The sequence below is a fragment of the Liolophura sinensis genome, chromosome 1, assembly GCF_032854445.1.
Source record: "Liolophura sinensis isolate JHLJ2023 chromosome 1, CUHK_Ljap_v2, whole genome shotgun sequence".
Lineage (NCBI taxonomy): Eukaryota > Metazoa > Mollusca > Polyplacophora > Chitonida > Chitonidae > Liolophura > Liolophura sinensis.
Window position 1 is genome coordinate 87,464,518 of NC_088295.1, and position 22,736 is coordinate 87,487,253.

General features: G+C 39.6%; 2 protein-coding genes across 2 annotated transcripts in view; both read right to left on the bottom strand.

Moving 5' to 3' along the window:
- The window catches only part of LOC135479575 (protein disulfide-isomerase A5-like), a 32,660-nt gene extending 26,329 nt beyond the window's left edge, over positions 1–6,331 (bottom strand). Inside the window, exons 1-2 of the mRNA XM_064759465.1 lie at positions 6,281–6,331; positions 468–594 (exon numbers count right to left, since the gene is read on the bottom strand). Coding sequence (XP_064615535.1) covers positions 468–594; positions 6,281–6,331 — 178 coding nt within the window. The remainder of the gene's footprint in view (positions 1–467; positions 595–6,280) is intronic.
- Positions 6,332–12,638: 6,307 nt separating this feature from the next.
- LOC135472593 (uncharacterized) lies at positions 12,639–14,914 on the bottom strand. The gene is made up of 3 exons (XM_064752162.1): positions 14,864–14,914; positions 13,801–13,936; positions 12,639–12,879 (listed from the first exon to the last, which is right to left on the bottom strand). Exons 1-3 carry the CDS (start codon positions 14,904–14,906, stop codon positions 12,699–12,701), a joined length of 360 nt encoding a protein of 119 aa, XP_064608232.1. The 5' UTR covers positions 14,907–14,914; the 3' UTR covers positions 12,639–12,698.
- Positions 14,915–22,736: the final 7,822 nt, after the last annotated feature.

Here is a 22,736-nt window from a genome sequence, read left to right on the forward strand (position 1 = left end):
CAGGTTGCTGCAGACCTTCTCACGTACGGCCAGAGAGGAAGCGTGCATGAGTTGCACTTGAACTCACAGCGACCGCATTGGTGAGAGACTCCTGGGTCAGAAAGCTGTGCTAGCGCGCTAACCAACTGAGCCACAGAGGCCCCGTATAACACTAAATGTAGAGACTGACTGTTTATACAACTGTTCAACAATAAAATGTAGACAGGGACTGTTAATCCAACAGTATGACACTAAAATGTAGAGAGTGACTGCTAATACAACAGTAATTTAATATAGCAGACAAATTTGGTGCAATCTTTTCAACACAAAAGATTGTGTATGATATCAGCTAAAAGTAAAAGCCACATGTACATGACCATCTGAATAAACATTCAATTTTAATTATGTATTTACCTCTAAGCAAATTACTTTAAACATGTATACTGGGATAAAAAAATATCAAAACTTAAATTTCTATTGTGTCATACCTGATTTGACAAAGATCACCATGACATTTGTCTTTGTACGTAAGATTTTTTTGAAATCTTTGACATCATCAACTTCACTGATCAAGCTTGACTTGGCTTGAGCTCCCAGCTTAATTGGTACCAAGGACTGAAAACATAAGAAGATGTTCAAGGAAATTCTCAACAAACTAATGACAAACACTCACACATAGAAAGACATACCATAAAGAGACTGAAGTTATAAAAATGTTATTAATTAACAGAATCTTTTAATATGTATGTACGTTTGGCTTCAACATCATACTTCCGTCATATGATGAAGAAGAGTCATTATGGTTGTGCACAAACTCTTGTCGCCACTGAAGTGTCTTGCTGAAAACACCAGACATGACACCCCACCCCAAACCATTTTGGTTTCCTTACTCAAACTCCTCAGTGCTAAGTGTCCAGAGAAGCTGCTTGCAAGAAGAATTTTGGCATGACCTGACTTAGTGTTGATCCCAAATCTCCTGACTTTTAGTGGAATCTTTTAATCCACATGTGTATAACATCAGCATAAAGAAATATACACACTGTCATACCCCTGGCCGTCTTTTTGTTGTTTTTTGTGTTGTTTTTTTTTTGCATGTGCATAAAGTAGTTAGATTACGATTTAAATGAAATACAAATGGGAAAACTGACAGATGATCATGATCACATCTGTATCAAATACTTATTTTGTAGAAGTACTAGTGGGTGAGTTTCAACAGGTGTCCCACCTGTGCAGCTCTATTAATGAGCCACATTTACCACTTAAACTGTATTTATGGTCTAAAGTGTGTTCAGCTGCCTGTACTCCACACTACTTATGTTCTCACGATCAATAGCATATCACATTGTGCATGTGCCTACATGTATAAAGCAGTATGCAACTGAAAAAAGCTTTAACTTCACAACAAACTGTTGGTACACAGTTTATTGACAATCTGCAGCTACAGACCCATATACATAATTACCACTCACTTATGGAAATATCCCTGTAACAAAATGCTTATCACTTGACGTAATACTTCCTAAGTTTCACAATCATATTACAAGGCGTATATTATGGCATCTTTTGAGATGTTTGTTGACTGAACAATGGTAAAAATTAGATGTCCGCTGAAGTTTTACAATTAACTGGTGCCTACCACACCTTTGAGATGCATGTCTCCTGTATCACACTTTCTGACCAAAATAAAAATCAGAACACTACTTTGCAGAAAAAACAATCCGGTGCAAGTGTCCTACTGTGTACAGGTTTTTATTCTTTTGAACAATTCAGCACACACTAGTGTGCATATGAACAGTGCAGTGCATAGAAAATTGTCAAATGAGTTTATGAACAGTCCAGTATATACAATTGTGCTTATCAACAGTTTAGCGCATTCAAATGTGCTTATGAACAGCCCAGTACATGCAATGTGCTTATGAACAGTTCAGTACATGCAATGTGCTTATGAACAGTTCAGCACATACAAGTGTGCAAAGGGGACAGTCCAGTACATACTATACTAGTGTGCATATGAAACAGTCCACTATATACAAGTGTGCTTATGAGCAGTGCAGTGCATACAAGTATGCTTATGAACAGTCCAGTACATACAAATGTGCTTCTGAAAAGTCCAGCACATAAAAGTGTGTATTTGAACAGTTCAGTACATACAAGTGTGCTTATGAACAGTCCAGCTCATTCAACTATACAGTCCAGTCCACACAGGTGTACATATGAACAGTTCAGCACAAACAAGTGTGCTTATGAACAGTCCAGCTCATTCAATTATACAGTCCAGTCCACACAGGTGTACAATATGAACAGTTCAGCACATACAAGTGTGCTCATGAACAGTTTAGTGCATACAAATGTGCTTATGAAAAGTCAGCACATACAGTACTAGTGTGCATATTAATAGTTCAGTGCATACAAGTGTGCCTATGAACTGTGCAGCACATATTAGTGTGCATATGAACAGCCCAGTACATACAAGTGTGCTTATGAACAGTCCAGCTCATTCAAGTATGCAGTCCAGTCCATACAGGTGTACATATGAACAGTTCAACACTTACAAGTGAGCCAATGAAAAGTCCAGCACATAAAAGTGTACATATGAACAGTCCAGTACACACAAGTATGCAGCCCATAACAGTGTGCTTATAAACAGTTCAGCTGCTTGTACTCCACACTACTTGTGTTCTCATGATCAACAGCATACCACACCTAAGCATGTGTCTACATGTATAAAGTGATAAGCCACTGAAAAAAAGCTGTAAGACCAAAAGCTGTTGGTATAATGACAAACTGCACTTACAGACCTGTACATGTGTTTTATTTATTTATATGATTGGTGTTTTACGCCGTACTCAAGAATATTTCACTTATACGACAGCGTCCAGCATTATGACGGGAGGAAACCGAGATGAGCCCAGTGGAAACCCACGACCATCCGCATGTTGCTGGAAGACCTTCCCATGTACAGCCAGAAAGGAAGTCAGCATGAGCTGGACTTGAACTCACATCGACCACACTGGTGAGAGACTCCTGGGTCATTACGTTGTGCTAGTACATTAACCGAGCCTCGAAGGCCCCCTATTGCGTTTAGTAGTTCAACACCTAAACCCATACTGCAGCATGTACACTGATGTATACATGTATGTATATTTTGTATTACGTGTACACATCTTACATGTCTGTGTAATACTGTCGTACATCAAATTTCAAAGCATGAGAATTGTCTAAGGCCAACAGGCTGAAACTCCAAATGATTAGAAAATTACAGGGCACTTGTGAACAGCTGTTTTGTTAATTGTGTGATTATTGACAGGGTGAAGAGTTACAGAGAGGGAGCACAGATGTAAACTTGTACATGAAGGAAGTGTTATATGCAGCTGTTACTGCCCCGTGTACCGTCAATTGTTGTAAACCCATATCACAATATGCAGGGGTAAGGAAGGACACGTGGAGACTTACTATTGGCTTAACTGGTCACATGTGTGGGCCACAACTACCCTAGAGGGAAGCCCCATCATCATGCAGCCAGCCTATGATGTCCTAGCTCTAGGGCTTTTCTATATGAACCATTCAGGCTATGCTATTCTAACTTGCCCAGCTCCTGCTACTAGACTCATACTTTGGAGGGTACATGTATGCGTGACAATATTCAAGAAAGCCTACTGTTAGAAGAGTTAACAATTATAATGCTGAGGTGTTAGCATGGGAACAGATGTGCCTGCGTGTGTGGTGGTGGGATTGGGGGTGGGGGGTGGGGAGGGTGGAGGACACAAAGGCAATGGCAAAGGCATAATGACACATATACCTTTACTTTATGATTGGTTTACCCATACTGAAATAACAAAAAATCATATAACAGTTTTCAGTAGAAACAAGTGTGGTGTAGACTTACAGTTTAACAAAATAATAATATTACTGCGCATGATTAATATCATCAAAGTTTAAAAATGGGAAGAAAGACAAACTAAACTATTCACGACATGGCCTGAAGCATTATCTGCTTTTGACATTTTTTATGTTTCTGGCTTATCAAATCTAGTAGTTCTGCATGGCTGGAGTTTGTTTGTGGCATGCACTGAGAAGTCCTCTACACATGTGTGTACATACACATTTTAGAAATCACAAAACTACAGTAATTTGCACATTACTCCCTGCTTAACATTCTATAGTGTGACACTATTAAAGTACTCAGTGTGTACATCTGATTTGATCTGACTGGTGTTTTACGCTGTACTCAGGAATATTTCACTTATATGACGCTGACCAGCATTACAGTGGGAGGAAACCAGACAGAACCAGGGAGAACTCAGTGTGTACATGTATCACATTAAAATGATACACAGTGTACATGAAACCAAAAGAAACAGGAAAGTATAGTGTGAAATCACCCTTCAGAAAAGGTGTACACAAGTAGTTGTGAAAATATCAGCTCATGTCAGAGACATGTCACTGAAACAAAATAAGGCCATTGCTCCACATCCTACTTGTGCAGTGTACATAATGTACAGTTAGCATGTAAGGTGCACAGACCCATGACAGACAATACTTTAAGATCACACACTGTTATCTACCCATACACATACTCAACAGATGAATAAAACTTAAATATATGTACACTAATAAAACCATAAAATAGCTGAAAACTGCAACTGTGTGGGATATAAAATTGTGTGTGTCTCAACCATCAGCCAGGGCCAAGGCCTAGAGCTGTGCACATAGCTGCTACTTTCCATAACATGGGGATACCCACAGTACATAAGCTGAGCCAATAAGGCCTTTCAACTGTCAATCCTGACTAAACCATCACAAAATAAATGCATTCATAACACAGATGAATTGATTTCTGAGTGAAAGTATCAGTTATTGTACGCAGCAACACAAGATCACTCACACCTGAAAAGTACCCACATATTCCTGTGGAAATAAATGGGGACTATAGTAAATGTCCACACATTTCATCAATGACTAAGTTGCCCAAATCTACAGTTAGCCTAAATCTGAGAGTTCTGTACATCTCAGAAAGAGATTCTGAGGTTTGTTTGAAAGACTGTACTATGTCCTCCTGAGACAATGTAAGTTACAGTGACACTTATGACACATACCCCACTCCCCAGCCCATGTACTGGCTGTTCACAGACCATGTAAATAACAGGTGTCTTGACTTAAACACGCCATAAGAAATTATTTCTTCTCAATGTCTGATTTATTAAATACTAAAATAAAAAGTCAAGCAAATTAACGCACAAGGTCATACAGGCCTTTTGATCTGAGATCTGTTTAAAACTCTGGACACCCTCTGACTTTATCGTTTCACTCAGGCAGGTCTACAGACTTTACCACAATCCAAATATAACTCTGGACACCCTACTACTTTATTGCTTCACTCAGACAGGTCTACAGACCTTGCAAGAACCCAAATCTATTGTGAAAGCAAACAGTTGATCTTCATGTGATGGTCATCTTTAAAATTTTCCCAGTATAAAAACATCTGTTTTACGTAATCTGCTCTTAACTGGAAAATTAGGATAGGTCAGTAAGTTTTTCTTTCTTTCACCTTTTCAATAAAATTCTGCAGTTAAAATCAAACTGCACTGGAAATTAACAGTTTTTCTGGAGAAAAGCTCAATAAAAAGATTTGATTACTAGAAGGGATCTTTTACCTGGGTAGGAGTAACCCAAGCTATATTACAATTCTATATGGTATAAAGACAATCAAGAGATTCTTCAAAAATCAAAATTCAAAATGATCCATCAATCACACCTACAAAATAATTAAGTGTTGAGGACACGCTGGAGCCTATATCTAATGGAACTGGTAACGTAGGAGAGCATGTTTCATATACTGACTGAAAAACTGGCAGGCAGGTAGGTGACAGCACATCCTGGCACTTGCCATCTTACTTGTGCATACAGGCTTTAAGCTCTACAGGCCAGAGATTAACGCATGTAGACTAAATGATAGGGTTACATGTCAGTATGTTTCAACTTCACAAATAACGACTTTGAGCTCTCCTCATTCACATTTTCTCAGCTTCAGATGCTCATCTTCCTAGTGCGAATATACATTTATAAAAGAGTTCTATGAGTTGTTCTCTAACACAAGCCAAAGGACGATGACAGTTCATGTCGTTGTTGTTACCCGGGAATCCCCGGCAACCCGGCTTCAGCCTCCTCGGTAATGTGGGCTGTTTCCCGGAGTTTTGAGCTTGAAAATAATCACGCATTATACCACAGCCTGTATACAAGTATTCAGCTAGTGGTGCGTGGTACCACTAAAATAAATTGTACCCAAAAAAACTGATCTTACCAGAAAAATAACACTGATCAGCAGAAACGTGCTCGCTTGGAGGGTCGCCATCGTGCCACGTTTGTTGTAAGGGGTCTTGTAGTTGGGCAGCCTACGATGACATGGGGCGCCCAAGAGGGGTCTCCGTGTATTCGGCAGTTTACCCGGAACTGCACAATCGCACCTCGCGCTGTGAACACCTTACACCCAGGATATCGGTATTTAAGCTAGATGCAGGTATTACCGCCCTGACTGCACACATGTCTATTGTACGGTTTAACGACGTGCAAGGCCTATATCATTAAACATCAGAAAGCATGTTCTCATTTGAATTCGACTAGGTCAGTACATTACAACATACTAGCTCCACATACATCTAAACCTTCGCTAATACTACGGGGTAACACTGGCGAAGGCGTCGAGATATGTAGAACAACAAACAAACAAAACAGAAATCATGGGAAGAAAGTCGATTGCTTAAATTTTTAGCTTTGTATATCCTGTTTTGTCCGTTTTCCCTATATATATATAGGCCTATACTCATAGGCCAACATCTAGGCACTGTAAGCCTAAACACCAATCTAGGACCTGCATGTACCCGATTGCAGGGGTGAACCACCAAAACCTTTATTTATTTATTTATTTATTTATTTATTTGACTGATTGCTTTTATACGCCGTACTCAAGAATATTTCACTTATGCAACGGCGGCCAACATTATGGTGGTAGCATACCTGTCAAAGCCCGCGCATAACCCATGACTATCCGCAGGTTGCTGGCAGACCTTCCCACGTACCCCATGCAGAATATGAAACACATTAATGTAAGTTGCCTCGCTTTATATGACATCAAAGTGGCCCTGGTTCATTCATCAGATTGTGGAGTTCAATGATGTCACAAAAACAGTAACAATGTTTAAGACTAGAATGACGAGGATCCTCAATGACGTCAGGGCGTTCTGATAAAAAAGAAGAGCAATGGACATTTTTCGTACAACAGTACAATAAAGTTATATTAAAATTATATTAATATTAAATTATTTATATTAATTTTCACGAAGAAAACTTACAGTCTTACACAAGAGCGTTCACAAGGAAAGCCTGTTGACAAAAAATTGCAAAAATATTTGAAAGCTATGTACTTCACCGACATCATTTACATGTATGTTTTTATTATGATTGTTATTGGCATGGGTTGAGAAAAAAAAATTAAGATTGAATAATTAGAATCACCCCAGCTTGTCAATCTCGTCTTAACCAGTTGCATTTATGCACTTTCGCAGTTTCATATTGTATTATTTATATATTTATTCAAACCGAGTTGTGGTAAAATGCATTTGAAACACTGGTTTCTACAATCGCCTTTTCACAGACTCCATTCGAAGTGCATGTACATATAAGTGTGTAGGTGTGTAGAGCTATAAATGAATGCATGTCCCGAATGGGCCTTGAAGCGAACTGTTTCAAGCCAAAAATACGAATGTCACTTCGGTACCCAGCGGACCCCAACATACTGCCGTAGAATCCAAAATGTCGCAAACAGTTAACTGCACGGTTTGGAAAATTCTATTAAAAATCGATTCCGTTTATCTAGTGTTTAATGGTGTTTTAACCTCATTTTAATGTCTTTTTGCATATGTGTACATGTAGGTCTATGTAAGTTTTTTGGTTTTACATCGTAACAGTTCATATGACGCCTGGGAGTCATTAAAAGTACGTGTACCTAAACTCCGTCTTCTTGTAGCAGGGCAAGTAGCCTACATGTCATGATGCTTCTGCCGCCCAAGAAGCATCATGCCGAAGATACCAGACACGACACCGGGTCAAGCAGTCCTGATCCCGTGCTCTAACCTCTCAGTGCTCCGTGCCGAGCAAGGCAGCAGCAAGAACCATTTTACAGGCTTTGGTATCATCAGAACCGGGTTTGATTCCATTATGCCCTTCTCTTGCTGCTCGCAAATTATTACGCGTAAAACACCAATCAAATAAACATATAATTACGTCCTCCGTCAGAAAATCTCCTCTTATTCAAGGAAAGCCACCACAATCTCGATTGATAATAACCGCCAACAGTCTTGGGTTATCTTTGATAGAGTCAACATTCACACAAATCATGCGCCCATCGATAAATCAACCGTAAGGTTTCAACTTATCACAGCCGTCTATAATACATGTATGCCCCCCACCCCCCCTAAAAAAAAAAGAAATAGTTTCGAGGCCTCCGTGACAGAGTGGTAAGCGTGCCAGCGCGGCGCAATGGCCCAGGAGCCTCTCGCCAATGCGGTGGCAGTGAGTTCAAGTGGCTTCCTCTCTGGGTAGACGTTCGTGGGAAGGTCTGCTATAACGACCTGCGGTGGTCATGGGTTTCCCCCGGGCCCAGTTTCATGAAGCTCTCTTATAACATTACGAGCTCGCAACTACCATGACGACCTAATGCCTACAGTAATGGTTGCCGTGGAAGTTAAGTTGCCTTTGGCAAAATACATGTAGGATCGGCGTTCTAAAGAACAATAGCTTATCCTAAGTTCCACCAGGGCTGAATGAAGTATTCGACCTAAGTCTCACACTTATATCTTAAATTCGCTCTTCGCTTCCACTCTGGAAGTTCTCATGGTACATCAATGAGAGGCCGTGTGGTTGCCATGACTGTTGTATTGGAGATTGCATGTCAACGATACGGGCGGGTCAGCATGCGTGCTGTATTTTGTTTATTTTACTAAATCTTTTTTTTAACCGTTCATATTTCTGTTTCATATTTCGAATCCGTTTATTAATATGCACATCTCGTTGATAATGGCAATTTATATACATTGCGCGCCTATATGTCGATTTTACTCTTACTAATAGCGATTTCATCTTTTCGCCACGATATGACAAATATTGCCGATGTGGCATTAAGCCATAATCATTCATTCATTCATTCATTCAAAAGAAAACATAACTTGAATTCTTTAGTGATCGCACACAACTAAATAGTTGCATCTAAAATCCACTGATTTTTTTCAAAAAAAGTTCATAGGACTAAGTAAAATATTTTAATTCTACGGTAATCTCTTCAGCGCCAATGATCTCATAAGTTCTTTTATCAACTAGGTATATACGATCACTAAGATCCTGTAAATAGCTGACACTAAAAAAAATTAATAGGTTAAATTTTGTCTGAGTGATGCTAGAACGTATTCTGCTATTGCAACACATTGTTCTGTTAAATATAACACATATTCTATCAATTCAACATAAATATTATGTTAAATAAAACAGGGCATCGTGTCATAATGACAGAATATATAACAGGATCACTCAGACAAAACTTAACCGACTGTTTTAAAATTTACAGATTAATTTTTTGGAGTGTAACGTAAATGACATCACCGATGTCATTGATGCCAGACCACGCAAGTACGATCCATATATATAAAGCCAATCCTACAGTGTTCATTCAAATATTTGGCATTCACCTGTCAAGAATGTTCTATAAAATACGTTGAGATGTATTTAGATTCAGTTTTCTGATTTTTTAACACATAACCAGTCCCTTTAACATACTCTAAATCAGGATGTAATACTGACCCTACCAGAAAACAGGTGATTACTATAAGTATGGAAGGAAAACAAGATCATTAGTCGACAATTTAAACAGCGGAGGAACTTATTGTCACGACCAGATTATGTTTTTACAACTCCAAATACTTCATTTGTCTCCGTATTTTCAATGCATGCATGTCTGCATTATAATAAAAAAATCATCAACAGCTGTTTTTTGCGTCGTGAAGCATACTCCTTATAGCGATTAGGTCGCTCTCTACGTATCACTGTCAACCCGACTTAAGCTGGATCTTACATACATGCATAACCTCATCAATTTCCTAGCGCGGAAGTGTAAACTGAATAAAATTATTTTTGGTGGCCGTTGGAATCCTGTTGCACATTACTTATAGAAGACAAGAAAGCTTACCTATCAAGTATTAATAGAAACGATGATTGATGAAAAGAGTTTTTGTCTTTTCTAACCTATCTTATCGCTATGACCCCAGTGATCTTGACTTCTTGAAGGTTTCTGTATGAAATATGCTGTTATAGTGACAATGATGTAAAGCCAGTGTTACAGCACCACACGCACTGCGAGTATCATTTTGAAGTTGTGTTGGTATACATGGTACATTACTGGGTCAGACGTGAAGACTTCCGTGTATACCACTGGTTAATAGCCAATTCACGTACATGTATATGGGCAGCGGCTCAACGCACGGTATGCGTCTTTCACAATGAAATTTATTACAAAGTGAAGGCGAAATTTGCACGTGACCACGCAAGTGCACCGGAGAAACCATAACACCTAAGCCAATAGAATTAGATTGTCACATGACCTCAGTGGACCTTAACATGAACACGTTACACCCGTCGGCCACAGGGCCACAAAACACCTGCAAACTTAATTTTCCTCTATCGTGGGTTATGGGCTATTATATTTCCCACATGAATATCACAGCGGGGTATACGGCCTCATATGTAAGCGTATGAAATTAAAAACACAGCATTCCAAACTACTGATTTTGCACATGCACTTTACTGTGGGTTATTCCTGGTAATATACACTTGGAAATGGGAAATACCGCCATTAACACGGAAACACGCGGCCTGTCCAACATCACTGTACATTTATCTGGAAATAGTCCTTCAGGTAACGACTGGAACTGCACGAAATGTGGATAACGCGACTATATGTAACACTATATTATATACAGATAGCAAGTTACCTGCATGTATATAACGGATATTATAAGTAATAGGTTGCTCATTGTCTATAATGATACAACCATACAACAACTTTATTCACTCCATCCTTTTCATGATATCAAGTGGGACAGGACCCGCTGTCCATGCATATAAATCTACATATATTTATTCGCGCCAACAGAAAGAAAGTAGGAAGAACTATTTTGGAAGGTTTGCCTTCACAAAACAATACCGGCTTGAGTTGTCAGGAGAATAGTTATGACAAGTCCGTTACAGAATCCAATCATAGTTTTGTCAAATACTGACAAAGTTAACCAAAGCTAGAACATGATCTATGACTTGCCTTTTATGAAACTATGTAGACCTACCAAGTTTCAATTCAGAATAAGTGACCCCTTCAAAAAGAAGTCCATGCGAAAGCAAAACCGCAATATCTGGAACTTAACATGTAATTTGTCATGGTGAAACCTGATGTTAATTTAACAAATCAATATGGCAGTTCCGTGTAAAAAAAATGTCTAGAAAAGTTCCGCAGTCAAAACAAGGAGAAAAACGGCCATAATTTTGTCGAAACTGGATTAAACCACCCGCAACTCGACCTTGAACTGTAATTCGCCACGGGTGAAGCCATGTATCAGAACGAAGAACCGAAGTCTGGAACACTGTTCTGTGACAGTGTCATACGCAAACATCCAGTTAAAAACATACGGGGTCCTTCTGGTTAGTTCGGCTATATAACACCATGCTTACTATACCAGCTGTATGGTTAAATATAAAGTACATTGATCGGAACTCATTAAACAGTTTTATCTTGGGAATTTTGTGTAAATAACCCCGCCTGTATTTATGCTGTGTGGAGGATAAAATTGCAGTAGATTGATATGGGTCGTGGTACACTAATGTCGGAACACATAATATTACGCATCTGTCATGAATGTGTTTTACAATAATTATGCATGCTTCATCCAAATAACTACAGGACTTGGTAGTAGTGCAATGCTGGGTCGGTAGAAGTGCAATGTTGGGTCGGTAATAGTGCACTGCTGGGTCGGTAGTTTTACTGGTAGTGTCTGAAATGAACAAAGCGCCGTTTTTGACTTACTTATGGTTCAACCTTATATTACGTTCTGTTGGCTGTGTGGTGAAATCAGCAGGTTCATGTTTGTCCGAAAGACGGTGCTAGGCTCGTATTGTTGTTGTTGTAGTGTCTATTTGGACTGTACTGTCCATATTTATGAAGCAATATTACACATGCAGTGGTTTCTACTTTAATTCTGTCTGATTTGCAATCACAACATGCCTCAACTTACTAAAACCAATCAAAGAGCCCCATAATTTAGCTAGTCTGTGTTCAACGGACCATTCGGCAAAGTTTGTAAAATGTGTAATTTTTAATGTGAAACACTGACTTCTCCGCACATGTTCATCAGACGGAGAAACCTGGCTAAAAGAGAGGCTCAAAAATTTGTTTAACAACATATCGTTTCACACGGAATACACAAGATTGAAATCAAACAAGCCGCACTGGCCACTTGGCCTGATCACTAGCGCTCTTTTACAGCTGGAAACCGTTTAATAGTTTCACAGCCTTCCATCCTCAATAGTAGTTGTCGTGGATGACTTCAAATGTAGTTCCCGTGGATGACGTCAAATATAGTCGCCTTGGATGACGTCAATAGCAGTCGCCGTGGATGACGTCAATGTCAGTAGTAGCCGCCGTGAAGGACAGCAATGGCCGCCGATGCACAGTCGTCCCAGGGCATGATCCCTTGGCACATCAACTCTTCTACATCCCCCTCAGTGAAGCCGAAGTTTGCCATTCTCTCCTCCAGCTCTTGTTCGTAGTCTTCTTGGCTTGTCCTCTGCAAGCGAGACACTTGCGACCTACATCAACATGAATGTACGCTTGAATAATACTTATAAATTAGCTAATGTACGTGAACTTTAGGGACGTCATGCCAGCATGAGCTGGACTCGAACTCACACTCACCACATTAGTGCATGAGAGGCTCTTGGGTCAGTGTGCTATGCTAGTACGAAGACCATTCGGGCAGACAGGCCCCTTTGTACTTTGTGACCACAAACTTGAAGCCAACAAGCTACATATCTCACATTAGGGTCATATCTACATGTTTATGCACTGGTAAATAATCCAGGAGAAGCCCTAAAACCAAGGAAAAGCCCTGAAACCAAGGAAAAGCCCTGAAACCAGCAAAGGAACTATACAATCATTTATTTATATCTTTATTTATTACAAAGGCGCTCAGATTTAGGCCCAAGGGTCACGGAAACCGGAGTGCCCAAGGTAAATCTCCAATCAAGTTACTGAAAAATTTCCCCGCATGCAAGGTACAGCTATGCACAGGAAGACTGATAGTCTTGAAAGAACGGTAAGCTGTGCGAACGGCGACACGAGCATCGTCGATAGCTTATTCTCACAAGGGGTCTACACACAGGAGCGATGAGAGCAGGGGGGATTACAAATCATTCTATACTTTACAAATTCTATGAGCATCATACATGTGATTTTATGCATTGAAACAGACATTAGTTTACCAGCTGTCAAAGGAAGTGGATGTTCCGGGCCAATCACCACAAGGCCAATTCCCAAAAATGACGTTTAACGCAAACCGCCAAAGACGTTTAATGCAAACCCCCAAAGATCTAAGAAAGTTTTTAATGTACGAATGAAGGACGGTATTATGAAAATCACCAGCGAACTATTCAACCTGATAACTTGATCTGAACAGCTACACGTACTTACCAAGTAACAAGGCCTGACAAGCTTTGACTTTTGGTACTTACAGCATATAGAGTCCCATGCCGAGACCCACATCAGAGTTATCACTGTCACTGGCTGGGTCAGATCCCACGTGATTGGTTAGATAAATCAACAACTCTTCCTGACTCTCTGACGCAGTCGTTAGGCCCACATCACGATCTGAACAGAGAATCAAATGTAAAGTCATTCTGCTTGTACACTTGTACACATGTTTTACAGAAGATGCGGGCGTTACCAATGTCTGAGACACTAACTGTCTAAATTTTTGGATTTTCTCCATTACCGTTTATCGCATCGACTTAACTCCCCAAGCGCATTTCGAGTGGTTTCGGGTGTTCCAAAAATTACATACTGAGTCACAAAAAGACACTGCACTAGTTCTGATGAAAATGACATGCGATATAGGGACAATATAAAACAAGGCTTTCAGAGAATACCGGTAGCTTGCCTGATTGAGCAGTTTTGTAAAACTGTATAATGTTCAAGTCATGAGATACATTCAAATATTTACCTCTAAAACAAAAAAGGAGAACGATTCACACAGCTATACACAGACATTATCCTCCAATTATACAGTGCTAAGAAAAACAAGAAGGACCAAAATTATTATAGTGTCACAACTATCACTGTTTATCGTATGCGTAAGGATTGCAGACCTCAGAGGTCTTTGATATGCAAATCACCAACTGCATTTGGCAATCCATGTACTATGGAAGGCAACTGCAACACTGTGAATAGCTGAGAAAATTGTTGAACAATGAGGTAAAAAACTTCCTTGGTCTTTCATATGCAAATCTCTACCGATAAATGGCTACCTGTGTACTTTGGATGGTCATTGCAACCCTATGATTAACAAAAAACTGGACACCGACAGACCGCCACCAACAGCATCTGATCCCCCTCTCACAATACCTCTCCTTACTTCGTAAGGCGAGCTAAATTTGTCAGCAATGTACATTTTTTCGTTTGTGTATGTCTTGAATATGGTCCGTACCCAAATGGTATATAATGGTAAAACTATATGCTCTTCTTCCAACTGATCCACAATACCCCTCCTCAGACAATGATCCACATATCGTGACTCACCAGTGAATGCTCGTGCTACTTCCTCTAACAGGACAGCGTGCATCTCTTGCTCTTTCTTTTGCTTTACCACTTTGGATTTGTCCACAAGATGGCGCAGAAGGTCGCGCGAACGAGCGAAGTCCTTCCCACAGGCTCCACAAGCTACAACATGGTTGAACCACAGGCTAGTGTTAAGAAATGCCATGTGGGCCTTCTCCATTTTACCCAGCATTTCAGTGTGGTGTCTCAAAATACCATCATACGCATCCTTTCCCCTAAACACCTGTTTACACTCACCTGAAAGTAAACATGAGAAAATACACCAAGCATGTAGCAGCAATGTTTTCCATTCAATGATACCACTGTACAAGTAGTTAAGTAATATACTTTCTCCAGCTTGGTAAGTTACTTACAAACTCATACACATGTGACGTGCAAATAGGCATTCCATAAATTTGTGCCTTCAATGAACGTTACATGTACGGTAGGCCTTTCTACGTAACATTTACATCATCCTACTTACTTAACAATGTTTAAGTCATATGACCTAGAGGAGTCATTCATTGTGTTTGTATATGCTGTGTCTTTCTTGTTAAAAACGATATTTTACTATACCACAGGCGTATGCCTCTTTTGGCTTCAGTTCCACCAAGCGCTCAGTTGATCCTTTCGCTTTCATTCCGGCAGCATTCTTGACAATTCCGTCAGGAGAGTCACTACAGGAATCTGATTGGTCAAAGTCTGGCGAGCCAGCACTTGATTGGCCACCACCGGAGGAGTCGGACTGGCTGTTGTCCGACTGACTGATATCCGACAGACTTCTGTTGCCAATATCAGAGATGGAGTCCCTGGATTGTTCCTCCACAGACGTGTCTGATGACTGGTCGGACTTGCAAAGAAGAAGTAATCTAGCTTAATAAACAGAAATATTTATTTACTTATTTATTTGACTGGTGTTTTACGACGTACTCAAGAATATTTCACTTGTACGACGGCGGTCAGCATTATGGTGGGGTAACCGGACAGAAATATTGATTTATCCAGATGATATACGTATCACCATAACAACCGCTTGTTTAGAGATTAATATCAAGTAGCCTAATACACCATGACATTTTGCCCTACATCACTAAACTGAAACAAACTGATAACAGAGGTCAAAGTATGAACATGTACACTTACTTCTCCAGCTGAAGAACTTCGGCATTTTCCCCCATCACATCCAGAGTCATTGGCATGTAAAAATTTGCAGTTGTTCCCGTTTCGGCAACCACTCAGTGTGCTAAAGAAAATATGGAAAGAATCAATGATTTAGATATTGCATCAGGAAAACTCTTAATATGACTGCTTGTAAACTTGAGGAAAGTTTATATGAAAGTATCAGGTAAGTGCAGGTAAGACATTCAGGGTAAAACCAATGCCGGTAAGACATTCATGGTAAAAACAATGCCGGTAAGACATTCAGTGTTTAAGCAATGGAGGTATTACATTCAGGTAAAAAAATGCAGGTAAGATATTCAGAGTGAAATCAGTGTAGGTAAGACATTCAGAGTAAAATCAGTACAGGTAAGACATTCAGAGTAAAAGCAGTGCAGGTAAGACACTTAAAGTAAAAGCATTGCAGGTAAGACATTCAGAGTAAAAGCAGTGCAGGTAAGACATTCAGAGTAAAAGCAGTGCAGGTAAGACACATAAAGTAAAAGCATTGCAGGTAAGACATTCAGAGTGAAAGTAGTGGCTTTCCAAGAATCTTTGTTGAGTTAATAGACAGTTGTAATAATGTTGCCATTTTCTTTACATTAATTAAACAATTTAATAAATTTACCTGAAATAACGGCACACTTTAGTGCTGATAGCAGGAGTGGGGTCTGGGTCTTCCCCTTCATGGAAGTAGCGGCATTTTTTACCAAACCAGCAGCCTCCTGGGGCTTTAAAATACCGGCAGGGGTCAGGCTTCTTCTGTGCAGAGATAGACGCCTAAAGACAATAAATAAATAAATAACCATTAATTAATACTGATCAGTCTAGTAAATTGTCTCATCAAGTGTATTTATTAAGTTTATTTATTGGCGTTTTACGCCGCATTAAAGAATATTTCACTTACAGGACGGCGGCTAGCATTATGGTGGGAGGAAACCTGTTAAAGCCCGGGGGAACCCACGACCATCTGCAGGTTGCTGAAAAACCTTTCCACATATAGCCGGTAAGACTCTCATCAAGTGTAGATTATACAAAACAGAGCATAGAATTCTATCATGTTAACATTTTCATGACTTTTTCTTGGACTTAAGAACATTCCTTATATTTGGTTAAGAAGAACTGATATGACTGAATCTGTCCCCCCAAAAATGTACCTGTAGGAGAATCCAGTTACTCTGGCTGTGGAGAAGACCTGGCTTACACTAGCCAGTGGCCCTATCTTTAACCTATGAGAGCACAAAAGCACCAGATTGGCATGGCCTGTGGCCAAGGGTTTCTAACCAAGGAAAGCAGAGCCGGATGAGACTTGCCTGACTTACACTACCCTGTGGTCAATATGTCTGTAACCTAGGAAAGCAGGACTAGAGTAGGCTGGTCTGGTTTACACTAGCCTGTGGCCCTGTGTCTATAAAATAGGAAAGCAGGGCCGGAGGAGACTTGTCTGGCTTACACTCCCTGTGATCAATACGTCTATAACCTAGGAAAGCATGGCTGGGCACTGGTCTGGATTACACTAGCCTGTGGTCAATATGTCTGTGATCTATGAAAGCAGAGGTGGAGGAGACTAGCCTTGGTTTACACTACCCTGTGTCCGAGAACCCAGGAAAGCCGAGGTGGGGGAGACTAATCTTACTTTCACTACCCTTGGCTTACACTACCCTGTGTCCCTGTGTCTGTAACCCAGGAAAGCAGAGGAGGGGGATACTTTGATGTGGTTTTCACAAGTCTGTGATAATGTCTTTATCTACAATAATAAGCACTTATCTACAAGTCAAAAATTTAATTCATTGAAATTAAAAAAATTTTGGACCAGCAAAACCACATGTCTCCTGTCATTACAACCCAAAATGACAATACAGTGAATAAGTCTAGAAGACTATTTATTTATTTATTTATTTACCTGATGGGCATTTATAGACTTGGTTAAGAATTTTTCACTTATATGATGGGGGTGCAGATGATGGGTTCAGAAAACCACTAACCTTGCCAGATACTTGAGAAACTTTCTTACTTAAACTGTAGTTAATATAATGAGAGCTGAATTTGAACATGTATCCTCATTGATCAAGGGTTTGATGATGGCGTGGAGGAGTTTGTGTTAACTTTAACCATGGACGTGTATATATACCCCGATGCTTTAACCATGGACGTGTATATATATACCCCGCTGCTTTAACCATGGACGTGTATATATATACCCCGCTGCTTTAACCATGGAAGTGTATATATACCCCGATGCTTTAACCATGGACGTGTATATATATACCCCGATGCTTTAACCATGGACGTGTATATATATACCCCGATGCTTTAACCATGGACGTGTATATATATACCCCGCTGCTTTAACCATGGACGTGTATATATATACCCCGCTGCTTTAACCATGGACGTGATGACATGACAGATAATCCTCAATATAATTGTTTTCTTACTTTTTAACACTGACGGCATAGCATTAAAATTTGGATTGGGAAAAATTATATATCCCATAAATTTGTAAATAAACATATATCACCTGTCTATTTATAAGTAGGCTAACTCGTTTTGCGAAAATCATTTTGTCATATGTTATTTAGCGTTACACACAAGTCTACAACATTGTCCTCTCGGTATGTCTGTGCATATAGGTAGGCCCTATACACCACACGGCGCAGTACGTTGTACCTCAGCTACTGTAGTCCACGGTGACATATTGTATTCCAGGTGCAACTTTCTGATTCAACCCGCCTATTATGATAATAATGCTATAACTAATTATTAGGTTCTGCTGAAATAGATATCTTATTTTCTAAACGTTAATAAACCCTACATGACGCAAGCAAACACAACAGTTACCAGACTAAAAAAAGCTGCAGACATACGTCTCAGCCACGTACAGGGTAGGCCTGCATACTGTATCAACGATGCATACCATGTCATCCACTTTGCGTCTTGTTTCTGTCTGTGCTCCGTGAAAGGCGTGATTCTACTGCTTTGGTCACATGTTCATACTTCCCGCGGCTTGCCGCCTGGCCTGTTCCATTCTTCAGCCCTTTCCATTGAAGGGTAGGTTGGGTAAGTTATGAACCTAGTTGATCCACTGAATAGCTTAGAAATAACATAATAATAAATATAACATTTACTGGGCGAGTTAATCTTGGAAAGTAAATCTGTCTATACTTATTTAATTACTTACGTATTTATTGGAATGGCTTTTTGAAACCGAGCTTAAGAATGTTTCCATCATGGTTTATGGGTGAAGGAAACCTGTTTATGGGTGAAGGAAACCTGTTTATGGGTGAAGGAAACCTGATTGCAGTCATTCAATATAACAGATGTTAATTAACTTTACATTTTATGAGGTAAATGTCAGTTGCATGATTAGGCATATTGTATTTGCCACACCGTTGCAAAGCGTAGCCATGTTCATCTAAAAAACACTGTCATTTAACGCACTGAAATGCTGAAGTAAGCTATTACTTTTAATTAATTAAGCTGGAAAATGGGGTATTCCATCAGTAAAAAATGCTTAATTTTATGAATTCATATTTACATCATGCTTTATTGAGATGAGAAAAAGACAAACATCTGGATAGTATAGTCGTCCACAAGCAACACACTGTGCAATGTGACAGCTGTAATATTTTCTCTCTTTGTATTTTTTAATTAAGATCACTGTGTTTCTCGGCCATAATGCAATTTATCTTTTCTGGGGTACACGGGAAGGTCTGCCAGCAACCTGCGGATGGTCGTGGGTTCCCCCGGGCTCTGCCCGGTTTCCTCCTACCATAATGCTGGCCGCCGTCGTATAAGTGAAATATTCTTGAGTACGGCGTAAAACACCAATCAAAATAAATAAAATAAAAATAAAATCTTTTTTTGGGTGCGCGTGGGGCTGGGGGTATGGTATATACCTTGCTTGTCATTTTATTTCTTCGAGACGGGATTTGAAAGTCTCACTTTTTCTTCTAAAAGAGGAAATTAGATGTAACGAACAGACATTGTAGTGGTATTTAAGAGAGCCTATGTAAAATATTAAACCTTAACATATTTGTTAACACTTTGATATCGCATGTACTTTCTATAAAAATGAATTCATAGAACTGTCTTTTTATCCAAAGGTTTATGTAATTTCGCCCAATATGCGAAAAGTCTTTTACCCATGTTCAACTGCCAGAGGTTCACATATACGGAATACCAAAGCGGTAAATTAACCAGACACGTCAGCTCAATTTCTCAATTTTACTTTGCAAAGTGTAATACATTTACATCTACCTGCACAACAAGCTTAGTTCTACTAAAAGTTAAAATCTGTCCACAGGGCGCAAATTTTAGCTCAAAAGACACAAATTTTATCCAAGATAAAATTTCTCAATCAAGAACCCAAAAAAGCTAGTTCAAGAAATCTCATGACTATCACCACGACGCGCGTCACATCCAAAACGCAAGTATCCTTCGAACTGATGACGTCACGTTTTGGAGGGAAATAACAGACGACAGGAAGATGTCTAGTATTTGGGGTGGGTGGGGGGTATAATCCTGGATCCGGTTGTTCAAAAATGTCTTAAGACCTAATAACAGATTTAACTTTAAGGCAAGTCTTTAGTTTTTATACTTAAGCCCAAATAATTGCGTAACAGTACATTAAATATAAACTAATTAACTAATTAACTTTGGACAACTGTTTTGGCGGCAGGATTTGACTAAAATCTTAAATATAAAATATGACTTAATACTAGCATTAGCTAATACACTTTCGAACAACAGGGCCCTGGTATCTCAGCTCTCTCTTAAAAAGAATCCTGCACGATGGGCGGTTCTTAGGTCAATTCTCCTTCATAAGGTCGAGAGACCGTTCTTAAGTCAGTTCTCTCGTACAAGTCTTTCTGTTCTCTCGTACAAGAGCCTCCTGGCCAGTGTATTATTCCCAGGTCAGTTTTCTCTTAGAGGACCTCCTGGCGAATGTATCGTTCCACGGTCATATCTCTCTTACAAGGCCTAATGGACAATGTATTGTTTCCTTGTTGATTCCCTCTTTCAAGACCTTTCGATGTATCGTTCCTAGGTCAGTTCTCTCTTACAGGCCCTTGGCCGATGAGCAGTTTCATTGTTAGTTTTCTGTTACAGGGCCACCTGGTCGGCGTATCGTTCCCACGTCAGTTCTCTCTTACAGGGCCTCTTGGCCGGTGTGTTCTTCCCAGGTCAGTTCTCTCTTACTTCACCTCTTCCCCGGGTCGATTTTATATATTTGATTTGATTGGCGTTTTACGCCGTACTCAAGAATATTTCACTTACACGACGGCGGCCAGGAATATGGTGGGTGGAAAACTGTTAAAGCCCGGGGAAGATTCCTGTGAGACCAATGTTCCTTCTGACAGGGCCATATCGAGAGAGGGGAAGATTCCTGTGAGACCAATGTTCCTTCTGACAGGGCCATATGGAGAGAATGGATTATTCTCACATCAAAATAATCTCCAAAAGGGACAATATCTTGGTAGGCTTCGTGAGTGTAGTATTGTTACCTAGCCACCGCTTTTTTCTCTCACACTTTTTAGTGTTAACAACTCAGGACTACATGGCGCTAAACACCAACATAAGTCAATCGATCAATCAATCAATAAAAACCTTCAAAACTTTTTCGTTAACCAACAGGACAAGTTTCAATCAAAGCGCAACTGAGTTATATTTTGTTTAAAGACAACGTAAGCAGCATGGTGCACGATTTTAAATACATGTACTTACTAAATTTCTTATAGCTGTTCAGAAGTTTGTGTTGAACGTTGGTCTGGTCATTGGTTTTGCAATTACTGACCTGTGTCCGGTTGTTCAGCAGTGTATTAGTGAATACCATATTACATATTTATGATTTTAACAGAACCCAGCAACCAACTGTACAGAGAGCAAATGACACATCAGCAGATGTAGTTCATATTTACTATACTCCTATGCCATAATCTTGGTGCTAAGTGCAAACCTGAAGGCTTGGCTCAAAGTTAAATCTGGTATTACGTCCGAAGTCTTCACATTTTTGAACAACCGGGCCTAGGAACGTCCATTATGGATGGCGATTGGTATACGAATGTCTGATACAACGCCAAGATTGCTTAAGATATCTTAAACTGTAGGCCAGGTGACTGAATGGCAAAAACTGTTTATAGGTTTTGTAACAGAAAGTGAAATGAAGCCGTATAACATTGATTTTAACATATATGAATTTGAATATATTACAAACATAAATATGATCAAAATCCAGGTTGAACATATTTGTTAGCTTGAAAGACCAAAGATAAATAAAGAATATATATTGAAGACTAAATTTACAATTAACTTTTCATACACTTTCATCTGACCTGCACTTATGTTTTCTCCACCTTTAATTTACAGGGAGTAGTAACAGTATAAACATAATTTTCAAATGTCTTTCTCTTTAATTTATTTATTTGATTGGTGTTTTCCACTGTACTCAACAATATTTCACTTATACTTATGGTGAGAGGAAACTAAGCATAGTCCTGGGGAAATCCACGACCATCTGCAGGTTGCTGGTAGACCTTTCCAAGTACGGCCGGAGAGGAAGCCACCATGAGCCGGGTGAAAGGCTCCTGGGTCATGGCGCCGTGCTGGCGTGCCAACCACCACGGCCCCTTTCTTTCTCCTTAAAGTTAAATCTAAAAAAAATAAAATACTGAATACCACATTTACAACTAACTTT

Bases quoted from the DNA above. Each gene is read 5' to 3' on its own strand.
- LOC135472593 (XM_064752162.1), bottom strand. From the start codon at position 14,906: ATGCACGCTGTCCTGTTAGAGGAAGTAGCACGAGCATTCACTG. The intron at 13,937-14,863 runs GTGAGTCACGAT...TTCTCTGTTCAG, and splicing joins AGTAGCACGAGCATTCACTG to ATCGTGATGTGGGCCTAACG. The intron at 12,880-13,800 runs GTAAGTACCAAA...ATGTTGATGTAG, and splicing joins GGCATGGGACTCTATATGCT to GTCGCAAGTGTCTCGCTTGC.